This window comes from Thunnus albacares, chromosome 2, assembly GCF_914725855.1.
Source record: "Thunnus albacares chromosome 2, fThuAlb1.1, whole genome shotgun sequence".
NCBI lineage: Eukaryota > Metazoa > Chordata > Actinopteri > Scombriformes > Scombridae > Thunnus > Thunnus albacares.
Window position 1 is genome coordinate 14,370,978 of NC_058107.1, and position 16,033 is coordinate 14,387,010.

General features: G+C 39.6%; 3 protein-coding genes across 3 annotated transcripts; 2 read left to right on the top strand and 1 right to left on the bottom strand.

Annotated features, from left to right (window-relative positions):
• Positions 1 to 1,288: 1,288 nt before the first annotated feature.
• Positions 1,289 to 4,490, bottom strand: lsm1 (LSM1, U6 small nuclear RNA associated). Its single transcript, XM_044367293.1, has 4 exons — positions 4,266 to 4,490; positions 4,068 to 4,136; positions 3,275 to 3,390; positions 1,289 to 1,968 (listed from the first exon to the last, which is right to left on the bottom strand). The coding sequence occupies exons 1-4, from the start codon at positions 4,309 to 4,311 to the stop codon at positions 1,798 to 1,800; spliced, it is 402 nt and encodes a 133-aa protein (XP_044223228.1). The 5' UTR covers positions 4,312 to 4,490; the 3' UTR covers positions 1,289 to 1,797.
• Positions 4,491 to 4,932: 442 nt separating this feature from the next.
• On the top strand, positions 4,933 to 9,279 carry bag4 (BCL2 associated athanogene 4). Its single transcript, XM_044367279.1, has 5 exons — positions 4,933 to 5,201; positions 5,796 to 5,915; positions 6,132 to 6,371; positions 6,517 to 6,786; positions 7,275 to 9,279. The coding sequence occupies exons 1-5, from the start codon at positions 5,109 to 5,111 to the stop codon at positions 7,743 to 7,745; spliced, it is 1,194 nt and encodes a 397-aa protein (XP_044223214.1). The 5' UTR covers positions 4,933 to 5,108; the 3' UTR covers positions 7,746 to 9,279.
• A 3,327-nt stretch (positions 9,280 to 12,606) lies between these two features.
• LOC122993302 (hibernation-specific plasma protein HP-55-like) lies at positions 12,607 to 15,262 on the top strand. The gene is made up of 6 exons (XM_044367350.1): positions 12,607 to 12,694; positions 13,479 to 14,106; positions 14,240 to 14,310; positions 14,442 to 14,635; positions 14,760 to 14,907; positions 14,998 to 15,262. Exons 1-6 carry the CDS (start codon positions 12,686 to 12,688, stop codon positions 15,190 to 15,192), a joined length of 1,245 nt encoding a protein of 414 aa, XP_044223285.1. The 5' UTR covers positions 12,607 to 12,685; the 3' UTR covers positions 15,193 to 15,262.
• The last annotated feature ends 771 nt before the right edge of the window (positions 15,263 to 16,033 follow it).

Sequence of the window (16,033 nt, forward strand, 5' to 3'; positions counted from 1 at the left end):
TAAACTGGGATCCAAACCCTGATATTTCCTCCAGGTAGTGCCTATAACATCGTATCTCTGAGCTGCTCTGAGCTCATATTTTTTATTATTTCCAGTCAGGCTGGGCAATATATTGATATTATATCGATATTGTGATATGAGACTAGATATTGTCTTAGATTTTGGATATCATAATATTGTGATATGGCTAAAGGCTGCATTACAGTAAAGTGATGTAATTTTCTGAACTTACCAGACAGTTCTAGCTGTTCAATTATTTGTCTTTACCCACTTAGTCATTATATCCACATTACTGATGATTATTCATCAAAAATCTCATTGTGTAAACATTTTGTGAAAGCGCCAATAGTCATCCCTACAATACTGTCACATCAATATCGAGGTATTTGGTCAAAAATTTCATATTTGATTTTATCCACATCACCCAGCCTTTATTTCCAGGTGATATGAAAGCAGTAGTGTATATGGTGTAATCCGTTTTACTCAAGGGAAACAGAAATGCATAAAAACATCCCCCAAAATAATCATAGACGCATTTTATGAGAATGGACCTTGAAGGGGTAGTTTACGCAATACTACTGAGACTATTCTTAGTATCTATTTTAAGCCCTAATGATGTTAATACTTCCTACAGTCGCTAATGCATGTGGACCCCCGCTCCACTTTGGCCCTCTGGGTTCCCTCGAATCCTCCTCTCAGAAGTTTTATTTTGAAATTTGACCGGAATTCATGTTTTATAACTGCACTGCTTGACGTTACTCTCTCAGAAAGTTTTTTTTTATTGCCCTTTTGCATGCAGGCTACTGTAGAGTGTTCACATTTTTTTTTTTTTTTTTAAAAATACATACAATGAATCTCCTTGGAAGACTAATTCAAGTGGTGCCATAGTAAGTCGTTTATTGTGTGGTGCCACTCAGTCGACCCGCAGTCCGTGTACCAAAGTGAACTAAAGCGGCCACATGCTGCCTGCTAAGCGGCTGCTTCATATTAACTCACTGTGTCCGCCCAAACGATGAACAGGGTTGTTATTGACTGATGTGGGTAGATAGGATCGATACATTTCTCCGGACGCGCTCTTATCTTAATAAACAGGACGCGAGGCTGTATGATGATGGCGCGTCGCCTGCCTACATTGAATTAACCAAATGAATTATGTTATTTCCTCACAGGCCTGAATGTGATACACACGCCTCAAATTTAATGTCACATTACATCGCGACGTTAAGTGCATGTTGGGAATGTGGCGCCATCACCTGGGACCAGAGGAGCACTGGCTCATAGGCCCACATTTACCCAAAGATTTCAACCTTTAATGCATTACATACAACAGAATAAACAGAAAGACAGTCAGATAATGTGAGGACACAGATGTTTCCAAGCAGGTCTTCCTCTAATGAAAAACTAAACACTTTAATGGAGCATAGCCAGTAGTTTTTGTCAATAGCAGGCCTATATATCTCCAAATAAAAACACTCGCCATGTTTGTGACAAAATAGAAAGTGCTGCTGTAGAATATTTGCTAAATTGCCATTATAGTGATCTTAGACAAATACATGAAGTTTAGTTTTGCTGCCATGATCTGCAAAACTGAGAGCAGCTATCACTATGTTTTTTCTTCAGGTGATTCAAATGAAATTCAGTACACTACAGTATAGATGTCCAGCATGACGCTGCCTTGTACTCATTAAAAAAAAAACAAAAAACAAAAAAAAAAGACACTCATGCTCTCTCAAATTCAACATAAAACTTGTCAGTCCAATACAAACTGAAAGAGAGGCTCATGAAATCAAGGCGGTGTTAGTATTCATCTAAGTTATCAGCTTTGGGGACGGAAAGGCCTCGGTCCTTCAAGACCTGCATCTTGACTTTCTCCGTCTCTTGTTTGGCTTGCTGCTTCAACCGTTGCTCCTCCAGAATCTCTTCGATGGAGACCTGCTGCAGGACTGTGTCGCAGGGTTTATCCACATCCTGCACAGACAGACACAAAGACATTACATTTCAAACAAACTTGAGTGTGTGTGGTACACCTCATGGACCAGTGTGAGTTGTTATGTGTTTTACTAAAAGTGGATTACTCAAATTACCTTGATGGACAATCTCCTGTGTCTTAGTTTATCGTTTATGACACTATAATGGCATTTCAAATGTCTCACGTGTAAGACACACAGCTGAACTGCACTATACGAAAACCACAAACCAAGCCATACTCGAAGACTGAATCACCTCCAACATCTCTATTTGAAATTAATAATTAATTAATCGTGCATAATGAAGTGAAACTGAAATGGCAAATCAGTCTAATTATCAGGATACCACAAACCACTCTTACCACAAAGGATGTTATTTTCTGGAGCACTGAGCATGATAATGTCTTAATGCCTCATGTCTATGCTAAAAATTAAAATGTATTATTAATGTATTATCAAATGCTAGGATGCATTGTTGTCAAAAATGCAGATTTGTGACTGAATGCGTGATGTATATAGTGTGAGATATAGATTCCAGGGTTCATGACTTATGTTTTTTGCACTCTGTGTAGGCCTGCAAGGTCCTATATTGTCACTGTAATGTCAAGGTACCATAATAAGCAAAATGTCACTGCACTGATACGATTAAACCATGTGAGAAAAAACAAATCTTGCAAAAGTTTCGGTCTCTTTAACCTTGTGAATCAAAGCATGTGTAAGCAGGGGTTATGGAGATTTGGGTTCTTAGATATCTGTAACTGGTGCATAAATTAATTTCAAAGATTATAGCTCATGTGTAAGCGTTCCTCACTGCTTCTAGTCATAAACTTCAGCCAGCATGAGGTACCAACATGGTTTGCTTGCAAAAGAAGTGATGTCATAATAAGTAAACCCCACTGACAGTCAAACAAAGAGAGAAGCAGAGAAGATTGGGAGCTGGAGAGCTGTTGTGTTCTTCTACCACTTATTTTGTATCCTACTTGCCACCATAAAACAGTCAAATGTATCAAATATTTTTGGTTTATACGCATCATGTGTCCCTATTCCTAGGAATATTTTAAAAATGCAGAATAAGCACCAATCCCATTCTTTATGCAACCTTGACCACTTGGTTGTGTGAATCTCTTCTTCAGGATGTAATACTATAAATGTAATGCACTGATCAGTCAATGACAGGATTTTGACTGATGACAAATTCCTCTTATTAACTACTGCTGTTTAACCCAAATTTGTAAAAGTTCAGCAACTTATATTATTCCAAACACGCAACAGAAAAAAATAAATAAAACGAGGACATGCCCACTTACTATCTCTCCAAGCAGGACCACATTTTCTCCTCTCACAATGAATATTCCTCTGGGGATGTCACCAAATTTCTTCCCCACATGGATGCGCTCAACTGTCTGATGAAAAACTAGATTGGCTGGGGGACAAGAGAAACAGGTGAAAGAGGTGCTGCTTTACACTGAACACTTTTCACATTCAGAAAAGATAAATACAACAGACGGTGGGATTCTTAAAGTCCCCCTCCACTAAAAAATATGTTTTTCTTCTTGTTCCTACAGTTGCATGTTTGAGCTTCACTGTGCAGAATGATGTATATGCAGAGTTTGTTTTCACATTCATCTGCTGAAAGTGGAAAGTTTCTCTGAGCCCATTGAAAATCTAATTTTAAGGTGTGGGGCTACGAGTATGATTTGTGACATCACAAATAGTTTGGAAGCCAATTGTGGTCCAATATTCAACTAACACAAGGGTAATGTGCACAAACACTGAGGATGGACTTCACAGTGAAGTAGGAGACATCTTGTGTCCAGCAGTTTGAAATAAAATATATCTGCCTATTAATATATGAAATGTTTGATGAGGGAGAAGGAGTAGATGTAGGATTTTAAGAAGAAAATTGAACTTTTTTGTGGAAAAATCATATTAGACAAATTATTATTCAAAGTAGAGTCTTTTATATACATCTTAAACTGGTCTGGAGGGGATCTTTAAGCACACCTGAAATGAGCCTCTATGGAGTTAGCTGGGCATACTTTGGCTTATGCTTTTCACCTTATGTGAGTAATAAGTGGGAGATAATTAAATGATGTGTACCGAACTGATCAATGCTCCTGAGGTAACCGATCAGTGTCCTGCCATCTCGGAGCAGGACCAGGTGTTTCTCTGTAGGACGCACACGACACAAGCATGTTAAATAACATATTAAACGGTTACAAATGATCCAGTTTGTCTCAGACACAATGCCGCATCTTGAAGCGACTCGTTCACTAAACCCTCTTCCCTCCGACTTACTGTCGATGTCGTCTATGAGACTTGCCGTCCCTGGTACGTAGTTCATCTTGGGCTGCTGTTTATTTGCTTCGTGTATCTTGATATAACGTCAAGCCATGAATGTTTCAAAATATGTTTCTTTCAAGAAGAGGACAGGAAGCGTCTTTATACACGCCTGGGATAAACTTCCTGTACACGTTTAACCCTTAAGGCACTGCACTGCAACGTAGACAAATTTCTATAAACGTGATTAATTTTATAGTAATTTAAGTACACATCTTTAAATACACGTAACACCAAAGTCTTATAGTTTTTAAAGATCGAAATATTGACTATTATTGAAAAAAACATTATATTTCTATGAAGTTTCTCCTATTGGCTAAAAGCTTCTACTGACGCACATGCGACACCAAAGAGCGTATATTTATAAGTGAAGATTACTCGTGTACATATGTGGAGTAAATCTACATTTGTGCCTGTGTGGCTAAAAAAAATGTCCAAATCAAATTCTACTTTTTAAAAATCCAAACACACACAATATTGAATAATCACGCATCTTTCCTATTTTTCGTCAGTATAATGACAGCAAAAGACGAACAGATCCTGGTGCGCCGTATTTGGTGTCCGAAAAAAGGATCAGAGTGAGCGCTCTTTAGTTTCACCCGAGCTGCTCATTAAAGCGACAGGACGGGATTGCGCGAGCTCGGTGTCATTCAATCATTTCCTGATTCCCGATCAACCGATCTCTACTTCTGTGGGGGGAAAACGGTGTTAACAGTTTGTGCCAGCTGACGACTCAGTTAAATAACGTTAGCTTTGTTAAAGATTTGTTTTTTTCTTGCAATGGCAAAACGCGCTTAGCTGATGCATCATCACCAAATGCAGTCAGATCTGAAACCTGGCTGGCCCTCCACTTGCAACTCGGGAAATAATAACGTGAACTGCAATAACAGTATGGTAAGTAGCTGAATATAGCTTAGATAAACGCCCAGGGTGTGCCTGTTGACTTTCATTTTGTTTGTTTTCATTCTGAGAAAAAAACGTCTTGAGTTTGTACAGAAAAAGCATTCAAACCCAGCTAGCTTGCCTTTAGCTGGACGGCTATCGGAACTAGCTGCATTATGTAATAGTTACCCGCTAACTGCTAACGTTAGTTCAGCTGTTGCCCGAGTTTGCACTCCGGTCACGTTTGTCTTGACGTGACAACGCCGCTAATAATAGTACTTCACTTGTGTCAAAACACACACAGAGACAGCAACATAATATTTCCCCCCCCAAAATAATTCCTCATGGCCTGTTTTGGTTTAGCTAACAGTATACAATGTTTATTTGCCTCAGGGGAAAACTGGATCCGTAAGTAACAAAAAGAATCAGTGTCACAGTTTATTCAGTCATGTTCTAGGATAGGGAGTGATTTTTTTCTTTTTTTTTGAGAACATGTGCTTTACAGTTTCCTTTTGTGTTCGCAAGTACTAAAGACAGCTGACACTTGTGATGATAGTAGCAGCAGTGGTACCTGAACCTGACTCCTCTGTGATGTTGTGTTCACAGGATGCTCCTCAGTATCCAGGCTACCCTTCACACTACTGGTATCCTCAGTCTCATTCCACAGGACACTATGCAACTACCTATCCCTCTGGATCAGATGTTCAGCCACAGTACAATCCACAGGTACAGCTCATGATGTAACATAGCCTGGCAATCTAAATCCGAGGATGTGGGAGTAAACCTACTCATTATCTTAAGTCTCTTAAGTGCCTTCACCTCTGCCTTACATTTACTAACAGTCAGCTACTGTGCTGAAAACGGTGGTCATAGCGATGTGACACATTTACATGCATTTTAAGTTGTCATGCATATCTTACACATATTTTGCTTCCCGTGTAGGTGATGCCTGGAGGTTATCCAAATGGCCATGGTGTCTACAGCCCAGCACAGAGTCAATATTCAACAAGTGGTTTCCACCCGTCCAACCCTTTCTACTGTGCCGACCCTCAGAGACCAGCTCCAGGTCCTTATCCCAACCAGGGCTGTCCAGCAGAGCAGAGCAGTGGGCCGTCTGGGCAGCCGCACTCCCAGCACCAACATCACCAACATCACCACTATCCTGGACCACACTGTCAAGGGGTAAGATCATTCAAACACAAATGTGGAGAAGAGTAGTTGCTACAACAAATCCCAGTATAATCCTAGGGATTATCTCATTACCTTCACTTCCAAAACAAACAGATTTTTTTTTTGTTACATTCATCTGTCCTTCCTCTGCTCTCAGGGTCCTGGATATCCTCCTGGACCATACCCTCACTATAGTGAAGGTGGTCATGCAATGCCTCCAAACCCCCCATACCCTACTGGCCAGTCTCTTCACCCTAGCCCCCAGGCCGAGGCTTGGGCACACTCTGGTGCATATACACCCTCACAGCAGCAGTGGCAGCCTGGCCAGCAGCCTCCACAAAACCACTATGGAAATCCTGTCCGTCCACCACATCCCCCAGCGTGGCCAGGGACTGGAACTGGTGCTCCACCACCTTACCAACCCAAGGTATGAATCTGCAGCTTTTTCAGTGGGGTTCTCATTTTTCAATAGACTTTTTTTGATATTGTCAATTAAGTGAGGTAGAAGAAAGGGGCTGATATAAGACTGATAATTATTACAACCTCAGGAGGACAGAACTTTAAAACCAGGTATATGACAGTCATAAATTAAGATAATTTAGGTGCAATTACTGTTCTTTTTACCAACTTTTATGTAAACAGTGTCACGGCTCTTGTCAATCAGATGTATTTGTCTTTTTAATTTTATCATCTAAAAATATCAGGGGACACATCTGGTCTGGGTGCATAGCATCTGATCTTACTTGCAAGGTGTTAAAAATAAAAAATGGTGTTGGCATTATTTTTGGGAATCTGAATTTTATATGCTTTACAAGCAATAATAATAGTAAACAGTTTTCAGATGTGCTCTCTGGCTATTGTAATTGAGGATTGTCAAATTTCATAAACACAATCTTCTGTTTTGTGTCACTCCAGGACCAACAGCACCAACGTGCCCCACAAGTGGGACTCAAACCCAGGCCAACCCCGCCCCCGAATCCCTCCAACGGAAAACCCACAGAAATCAGTTCCCCTCCCCAAATGTACAACAAAACGGGGAGAGGTGAGCCCAATCCTTCACGAGGTGAGCCCCCGCCCCCTGCCCCTGCCTCAGCCCAGGCGCCAGCTCCCGGCCAGGCTGGACCTCAGCCCCTGAGCGATAACCCCAGCCTAGCTAAGGTCCACCATGTCATGGCCAGAGTGCTCCTGCTTCAGGAAGATGTTGATGAGTTTGTTGGCAAAAAAACAGACAAGAGTTACCGGTGTCTGGAGGAACTGCTGACCAAAGAGCTGCTGGAGCTGGACTCTGTGGAGACTCAGGGACAGGAGATTGTCCGGCAAGCCCGAAAGGAGGCTGTACAGAGGATCCAGGCCATTCTGGACCAGCTGGAGAAGAAAGCCTTCTGAACTGGACTCATTCATTGGTTTGCGGGTCTCTAAGTCTTGCTGTTTTCTTCTTCCAGATCTTCCATGGACACAATGAGGGTCTAGATTTGTTCTCGGAGCTGTGTTATGTTTCAGGTTTTTTTCCCCCTACCACCATGATATAAAAGGCCTGAAGCAAGTGACAAGGACCCGAGAACAAGATAGAGCAAGTATTGGTACATGGAATCAACCTTAAAAGGCTAATTACGCTGGTATATGTGATTTGGTGGTGTTAGATCTGCAAACTGATGGTTGTACATATCATAAACGGACTTTCAGCCTCAGTGAGTGACTGAGTCTTTACTGTCTTTCCCAGCATAATGCAGGGCAAAGTCGCTGGAAGGTGGATTTATTTAGTGCCACATTGCAACTGTTAGTGGTCTCCAACCTGTGATACAGAATCAGATTAACGTCATGCTGTCCCTCAGGATCGTGGGTCAGTTTGAATCTGATCCTACATGTAACAACACGTGCACTTCCTTAGCTGTCCATTATTGTATTTCACAGTCCATTTGCATGATCATAATATTGTCCTCACCACTAATGAAGTTTATACACTTAGTTACCCATAGTCACTTACTTTATTGTGCCTCTGCAGCAATTGGTGCAATGCTTTCCTTTTCCATTGTGTTCCCAGCCCTGCATGCACTGTAGTTATATCAGACGAGCACTGTTGAACTGAAAACAGTCGTGACATCTCAGAGCTCATAATTGGGCCTGGAGTCGTAGCAGATTAGTGAAAAACCCCTAAAGATTGCTGTCCCCATTAATTCCATCTTTCGGATGAAATTGCTTCCTAAGTGCGGACCTGTGAATCAGACCTACATATGAATGCCATGTATTTCACTCTAGGAACTGCTGTTATTGCAGATATAGTACAAGGTTAAGAATTACTTGAAAAGTTGTTAAATTATGTTCTTTTTCTTCTGCCCTTTTTTTGAATACTTTGAATATGTATGATTAAGCAAGTGAATTGTATTTTCATAATTAAGTGTTCAATCATTGCTGTAAAGGAAAAGATATACTTTAACATTTTCAGTAATGTGTGTTTGAGGAGGATGTTGGTCACAGCACTCAAATCAAATATCAGTTGAATTTGGACCTTGTGTCTGTTTTCTATAGCACTAAAATCCCTGTTCTATCAAATCCTGATTGCACCACATTCACAATTTATTCACGCTTAAGTAGAGCAGGTCTTTCTTTTTTTTTTTTTTCAATCATTGTTGATGTATTGATTTAGGAAAAAAAAGCGTGCCATATTTCCAGGGATGGTTTTATATAATTAGAAAAATAATAAAAATAAGATTACAAGCTTTGCATGAAAAAAAACCCATCTGTCATATGTGTTCATTTTCCTGTGCTGTTAAGTTTCTGTTTAGATGGAGCACAACTGTACAGTTTCAGATGTAATGCATGTTTCCAACACAAGATGGGAATCTTCTGCCTGATAAATACTGATATTATCACAACTGAGAAACCCCCCCCAGAAATAATTAAATGTGAGTATATTTTTTAACCTGTGATCATTTTTTTTTACTCACTATGTTAAATTACATTTACATAAAAATACTGTGGGTAAGAGAGCCATAGATATTTATATAAAGTGAAATATTCAGTCGTACATGAGTAAGATAAATACAGAACTAAACTAAATTTTCTCTGTATTCAGTTGAAACTGACAGAAGTATATGGTATCTTTATGGTTCTTTATGTCACATTGAATATAACTGAAACTTTTGATTTACAACTTAACATATTTAATACAATAAAACAAATAAAAATGGCATGGCCAAACATATTGGTACCCTTAACCTTACCTTAATTTAATATTTTGTAGCACAGCCTTTGGAGGCAATAACTGCAGTCAAGCGCTTTCTGTAACTCTGAGTAAGGTTTCTACACTTCTCCACTGGTGGTTCAGCCCACTCTTGAGCAAACTGCTCCAGTACTCTCAGGTTTGATGGGTGCCATCTCTCTACTGCAAGTTTCCACAGATGTTCAATGGGTTTCAGATCAGAATGGTCCAACATTTTCTTCTCATCCACTCTTGGGCGCTTGATGTATGTTTGGGGTCATTATCCTGCTTGAAAGCCCATGTCCTGCAACTAAGACACAGCTTTCTGACACTGGGCTGTATGCCATGTATGTATTGCTCCAAAATAGTCTTCTAATCTCCTTGATAGTCTTCTGATTTCATTGTGCCTTGCACAGATTCAAGGCACACGCAGCAAAGCAAACCCAAAACATCACTGAGCCTCCTCCATGTTTCATGGTAGGCATGGTGTTCTTTTCTTTGAAGGCTTCATTTTTTTTCTTCTGTAAACAACCAAGGTTGGTGTGATTTACCAAAAAGTTCTAATTTTGTTTCATCTGTCCAAAGCACATTCTCCCAGAAGGACTGTGGCTCGCCAACAAGCATTTTGGCAAAGTCCAGTCTGGCTTTTATGTGTCTCCCTCTTAGAAGTGGGGTCTTCCTGGGTCTTCTACCATGGAGCCCATTTTCATACAGACGTATGATGGTGTGACTTGAAACTATTGTACCTTAAGCATGAAGATCAGCTTGGATCTGTATTGAAGTTTTTGCAACCACATACAGAGATGTTGGCTACAGTTCCTTGGGCCTTAAACTTCTTAATAATATTGGCAACAGTGGTCACAGGAGCATCAAGCTCTTTGGAGATGGTCTTGTATCATTAACATTGACCATACTTGACTGTTACCTTTTCTCTAATGTCTTCAGACCACTTTCTACTTTTCCTTCTGTTTCCCATGTTCAGTGTGATGCACAGAGTGGCACAAAACAGCAGAGTGAGTAATTTTCTCCTCTCTCCTTTTCTCCTGGCTGCATGAGCGATTATAAGATTGACAACAACTGTGATACTAATTAAAACACGATAGTCTGCTTAAAATATCACTACAGATCAATTATTTCTTACAACTTCGACAGGGTACCAATCATTTTGTCCAAGCTATTTTAGAATTTCTTTGTAGAATAAACATTAATTCAGTTATTTTCACAACATTTTTGTTTTGTTCCACTGCAAACCAAACACAGACATGCATTGATAGTAAAATATCTTTTAAATTTAACACTGTTCAAGGTGAATGGTGCATTATTTTAATAAAATGCAAGGGTACCAATAATTTCAGCCACGTCTGTATGCATATTTAATATTTTAAAAAATAGAAACTTATGCTATGAAGATCCAAGAACGAGAAATCCCTTGTTTCTCATGTTGAGTGAAAACTGCTGCATGGTTCCTCACTCCCTAGATCTGCCTGCTAGCAGTCATATCTTTAAATAGACAGCTATTTTGATGCAAAAGCATAACACACACAGGCCCCTTGAGCCTTGGGGACTAGATATGATTCAAGGGTTAAATGGCCTGACAACACTTAGGACGCCCTGTGGTGAATAAATCTGAGACGAAGAAGCCTGAGACTAAAATCACCTATGTGATTCATTCTGCTCTGTTTGACTGTTGGACACAGACCACTTGCTTGGAAATAATCCTCTTTCAGCTTCCCTCAAAGAGCAAGGCCACATGTAAGACTAACACATTTAGGGGAAGAAGAAGTGGCTACAAACTGCAGAAAACTATTTTGTTTTTGGACTTTTTGTACACTATGTTTTTAATAGACTAGAAGTTGCCTCTTAAGGCAGGCAGGAAATCTGCTGTGTGGCCCCAGAGGACCGCTTGAACCCTGTATAGAAAAAGCAATGCCATATACATCCAAACTTCCTGCGTCCTGGAATGATACACCACCTTCTCAGAAAGTGGAAATTGACCTAAGTTCACCTGGTTTAGCAGTGTTTGAGTTGGAAAGACTCTTGTTTACTGGCAAAGCCATCATCAGCCATGCAGATGAAGTGTGGCCAAGGATTTACATTGGTGACCAGTAAGCGGCTCAACTTTTTTTCTGGTAAAAACCTGCAGACTGGAATGTTTTTTAAACTTTAACTGTGAATGTTACTTGCCTAGTAATGTCCTGTTGTGCATTGGTGGAAGAAGTACTCAGATCCTTTACTTAAGTAAAAGTAGTAGTAGCAAACCAATACAGCAATGTAAAAATACTCCATTACAATAAAAGTGCTGCATGAAAAATCCTACTTAATTAATAGTACATAAGTATTAGCAGCAAAATGTACATAAGTATTAAAGTAAAAGTACTCATTTCGTCCCTCTGACTGATATATTATTATATATGACATCATTATATTATTAATACCGAAGCGTCAGTGTGTTAGCAGCATGTTACTGTTGTGGAGGTGGAGCTAGTTTGAACCACTTTATATAGAGTCAGCTAGTTTAGTCCAGTGGTTCCCAACCACCAAAGGGTCACCAGATAGATCTGAGGGGTAGTGAGATGATTAATGGGAGAGGAAAGAAACAAATGTGTTTTCAGTTTTTGGAATCTTTGATTTTTGGTGAAATATTAGATCATATTAACAGCATCTTATCCTTGGATCATGTTTTAATCGCCACAAACTAAAGGTGATTTCTCTGAAGTGCAATTTGTACATGATAAAAATTTGTTGTCCAACTTTTACATTAAAAACATATATCTGGTACAGCTTTTAGTGAAAGACACTCTGAATTTGAACCAGCTCTACTTACATATAAAATCATTCAAAGGGTTTCTATAGTGCATCATATGATGGGCTAGAGACAGTGATCATCACTCACAGCTTTTTGTAAATGCTGCTGAAGCAAACTATGGCTGCTTTGGCTTTTGCATCTCTCCTTTGCAATCTCAGCATGACACCACAGTTTGACAGTAATCATTACACAGAACAAATACAGTAGCTGAGCAAATAAGTGGGTGGGATAAAGAATAAACACAGCCAAAGTTCAGTTGCTCTGATCAGCCTTATAATCAGTACGTCTCCCTCTGTCCAGCCTGTCCTTTGGTGTCTGTGGATGAAGAAGGTAAGTCTCACATGAATTATTTCAGCAGTGTATTTTCATTTATATGTGCAACTGCTCTGCCAACAATCAGATTGTGTTTGATATCTTTAGTTGAAGATGTAACTACGCACACTGGAAAATATGGGTGTCAGGACTTCTAATATAAATTCTTTAAAGATCCCCTGCGGGCATGTTTTAAGACATAAAAATATTCTGATTGAGATAAACATTTGTGTATTATAGGTTTTTTTTCCATAAAGTTGCATATTTGACCATGATTGGCTTCCGAACTAATAACATCCATGTGAAGTAGCAATACGCAAAACACATATTTGGTTGGAGGGGGACTTTAAAATGACTAATTTCAGTCATCTTGTCCTCCTCTTGGAGGTACAATGATTGTATTGTTCTAATTTCAGGGATTCAATTTTAACACCCCTGAAAAATGGCAATATATCCTAAGTATTTCTCTATAACATTAAATATTAACAACTGAATATGCAACAATCAAAATTTAAAAATAAGGTTTAACAGTCAAAACTCAAATTGTGATTCAAATTTTGCTAAATCCTGATTGGTGCACAAACGTAAAATAAAAATAACCTAAACTGTTGTAACTTGGGCAGAAAATAGTGTTTATGTAAGACTCCATTACTCACAGTAAAAAGCTGATTGAGAAATATGTTTTCAGGGCCTTTAAAACAATATATTTATTGTGACTTCTGGGAAAATTACTTGTGTATTTTCTGCAGCAAACATTATGTAAATCGATGATCAATGCTGCACTTTTGAACCTTTTTCTTAGTTCACCATGATGCGTGCAACCCTGTGTATCTGGATCTTATCAGCAGTGGTCTGCGTGGGCAGAGGCCATCACCATGAAGGTCACGACCAAGACACCGCACTCGACAGCAGTGCTGACAGCGTCTCACGGGTGACTTCAGCAAACAAAGAGTTTGCCTACCGTATGTACAAAAAGTTAGCAGCTCACACTGAATCTCAAGGCAAGAATATCTTCTTCTCACCAGCTAGTTTGTCCATCGCCTTGGCTGCCTTGTCTGTTGGAGCACGGGGGGAGACCCACCGGCAGCTCTTCAGTAGTCTGGGTTTCAACAGCTCTCTACTGACGCAGACAGATGTGGATCAGTCCTTCCGTACGCTCCTACAAAGGGCAAACAAGACATCTCAAGATATCAGCGAAGGGACCGCTGTGTTTGTGGATAACCGCTTCAAGCCACAGCCTGAGTTCCTGGACGTCTTGAAGCAGTCCTACTTTGCAGATGGGTTTGAAGTTGACTTCACCAAAAGCACAGACAGTGCCGACACTATCAATAAGTATGTGGAGGAGAAGACCAACGGGAAGATTGATAAGCTGGTGGAAAGCCTGGACCCAAGCACAGTCATGTATCTCGTCAGCTACATATTCTACAAAGGTACGTGAGATGAGATCTATTTTGTACACTCTCACTCTTTTTAAGGTCACTTCTGCATTTCAGATACTCTTGTTTCAGATTTTACACACCAGCCATCACTTGTGTTTTATCTCTGCTCATCACTGTTTAACAGGAAAGTGGGCGACTCCATTTGATCCCAAGCTCACCAAGGAGGACACGTTCACTGTTGATGAGAGCACCAAGGTTCAAAATTGCACCATTTATTGAGAATATCTTTAAATTACAATAATTAGACTAGAAATCAGCCACATTTGATAGGGTGCACAACTCTATTTTATTGTGTATCATTCATGTTCATGTTCAAATTCCTCCAGGTTCCTGTCCAGATGATGAATATGGAGCGGCAATTTGATACTTATTATGACCAGGCAATTAACACGTCGGTCCTCCACCTTCCCTTCAACAACTCCTACTCCATGCTGCTGTTGTTGCCTGATGATATGGCGACACTGGAGAATGTCATTTGTCCAAGCCACGTCACCAAATGGCTTAAGTGGATGAAGTCCAGGTTGGAAGGATCTAAAATCATGCTTTAATTTTTGGTTTGTAATATGGAAGGTTTGACTCAAAGCACCAGCTTTGTTCTCTACTGTCAGATCAATCACTGTATATTTGTCATTTCCTATTTTTAGGACTTATGATGTATATATTCCAAAGTTCTCCATCAAGACTTCTTACTCCCTGAAGGATATGTTGATTGAAATGGGAATGACAGACATGTTTAGTGATCGAGCAGATCTGAGCGGCATTTCAGAGGGGCAGAAACTGCTTGTCTCAGAGGTGCAAATTGAGTATTTGTTATTTAACACATATTTACTTCTGTCTATTCTATCTACCCTTCATCTCACTCTGCCTCCATTTTACCCCCAGGTTGTGCAAAAAGCCGCTCTGGATGTCGATGAGGCTGGAGCCACTGCCGCAGCTGCTACAGGCATAGAAATCACACTTATGTCCTTCCGCCACATCCCTGTCTTGAAGTTCAATCGACCATTTATGGTCCTGATCACTGAGCACAGCACAGAAAACATCGTCTTTATGGGCAAGATTATCAACCCAAACATCTGATGGCGTAAAAACTTTGTGTTCACTCAGGCACCAATGTTGCATCGCATATTAAATACTCATAAAAACCTTTGCTCTGTGGTCTCTTGCTGTATGATTGAGTGTATAGATAACAGTCTTATTGTTTATGAGTGTTTTGTATTAGCTTTTGAAGGTAAAATAATTCAATGTCAGATTATTAGTACAAGAGCAAATATCATGAACTTTTGGATTGGGCTGCATTTGCTAGGCCTTGAAACAGAGGTAATCCCATAAAGATTTCAGGAGCTATGCAATATAATTTACATTTTTCCTATAACTATTATTTCTCTTCTCCAGTATTCTCCAGTATTCATTTCATGAAATCCCTAGGATGGAAAATAAACATATCCCATATTGGAAAAAACATCCATATGTTGCTCTCACTAGATATAAAATGACCTACTTGCACACAAACCCTTTTTTCTGATATGTTTTCTTATAAATATGAAACATCTGTTGCTGTTTTAAAATATGAAATCATGGGATGATAAAATGCTGAAATGAGGAAATGAAATTTGATTTCCGTTCATTATTTGGATAAAGAAAAAGAAAAAAAGAAACTGGACTATTCATATCATGTCAACAACCACTGAATCATCTTTCACCAAATCAGAAATAGGAATTGTGATTAGTTAGTTTTAAAATAAAGCAGGCTAAATTGTCTTAAATTGTGTAGATTATAGTCAAGCTACATATGTAAAACCTTTAAACTAGTTCATGTGTAAACAAGATGGACTTTATTGCCACTGTGCCGTGCACATGATGTACCAAGAGGGACTATGACTGGGAAATAATATGAAAGCTGCCTGAACCAATCAGAAGA

What these genes read in the sequence shown, in the direction of transcription:
- lsm1 (XM_044367293.1), bottom strand. Translation starts at nt 4,311, where the DNA reads ATGAACTACGTACCAGGGACGGCAAGTCTCATAGACGACATCGACA. An exon ending in TCTCATAGACGACATCGACA is followed by an intron (nt 4,137 to 4,265) that starts GTAAGTCGGAGG and finishes TGCGTCCTACAG; the next exon opens with AGAAACACCTGGTCCTGCTC. An exon ending in TGGTCCTGCTTGGAGAGATA is followed by an intron (nt 1,969 to 3,274) that starts GTAAGTGGGCAT and finishes CTGTCTGTGCAG; the next exon opens with GATGTGGATAAACCCTGCGA.
- bag4 (XM_044367279.1), top strand. Translation starts at nt 5,109, where the DNA reads ATGCATCATCACCAAATGCAGTCAGATCTGAAACCTGGCTGGCCCTCC. An exon ending in AGCCACAGTACAATCCACAG is followed by an intron (nt 5,916 to 6,131) that starts GTACAGCTCATG and finishes CTTCCCGTGTAG; the next exon opens with GTGATGCCTGGAGGTTATCC. An exon ending in CTGGACCACACTGTCAAGGG is followed by an intron (nt 6,372 to 6,516) that starts GTAAGATCATTC and finishes CTCTGCTCTCAG; the next exon opens with GGTCCTGGATATCCTCCTGG.
- LOC122993302 (XM_044367350.1), top strand. An exon ending in CAGCTACATATTCTACAAAG is followed by an intron (nt 14,107 to 14,239) that starts GTACGTGAGATG and finishes ACTGTTTAACAG; the next exon opens with GAAAGTGGGCGACTCCATTT. An exon ending in CTGTTGATGAGAGCACCAAG is followed by an intron (nt 14,311 to 14,441) that starts GTTCAAAATTGC and finishes AAATTCCTCCAG; the next exon opens with GTTCCTGTCCAGATGATGAA.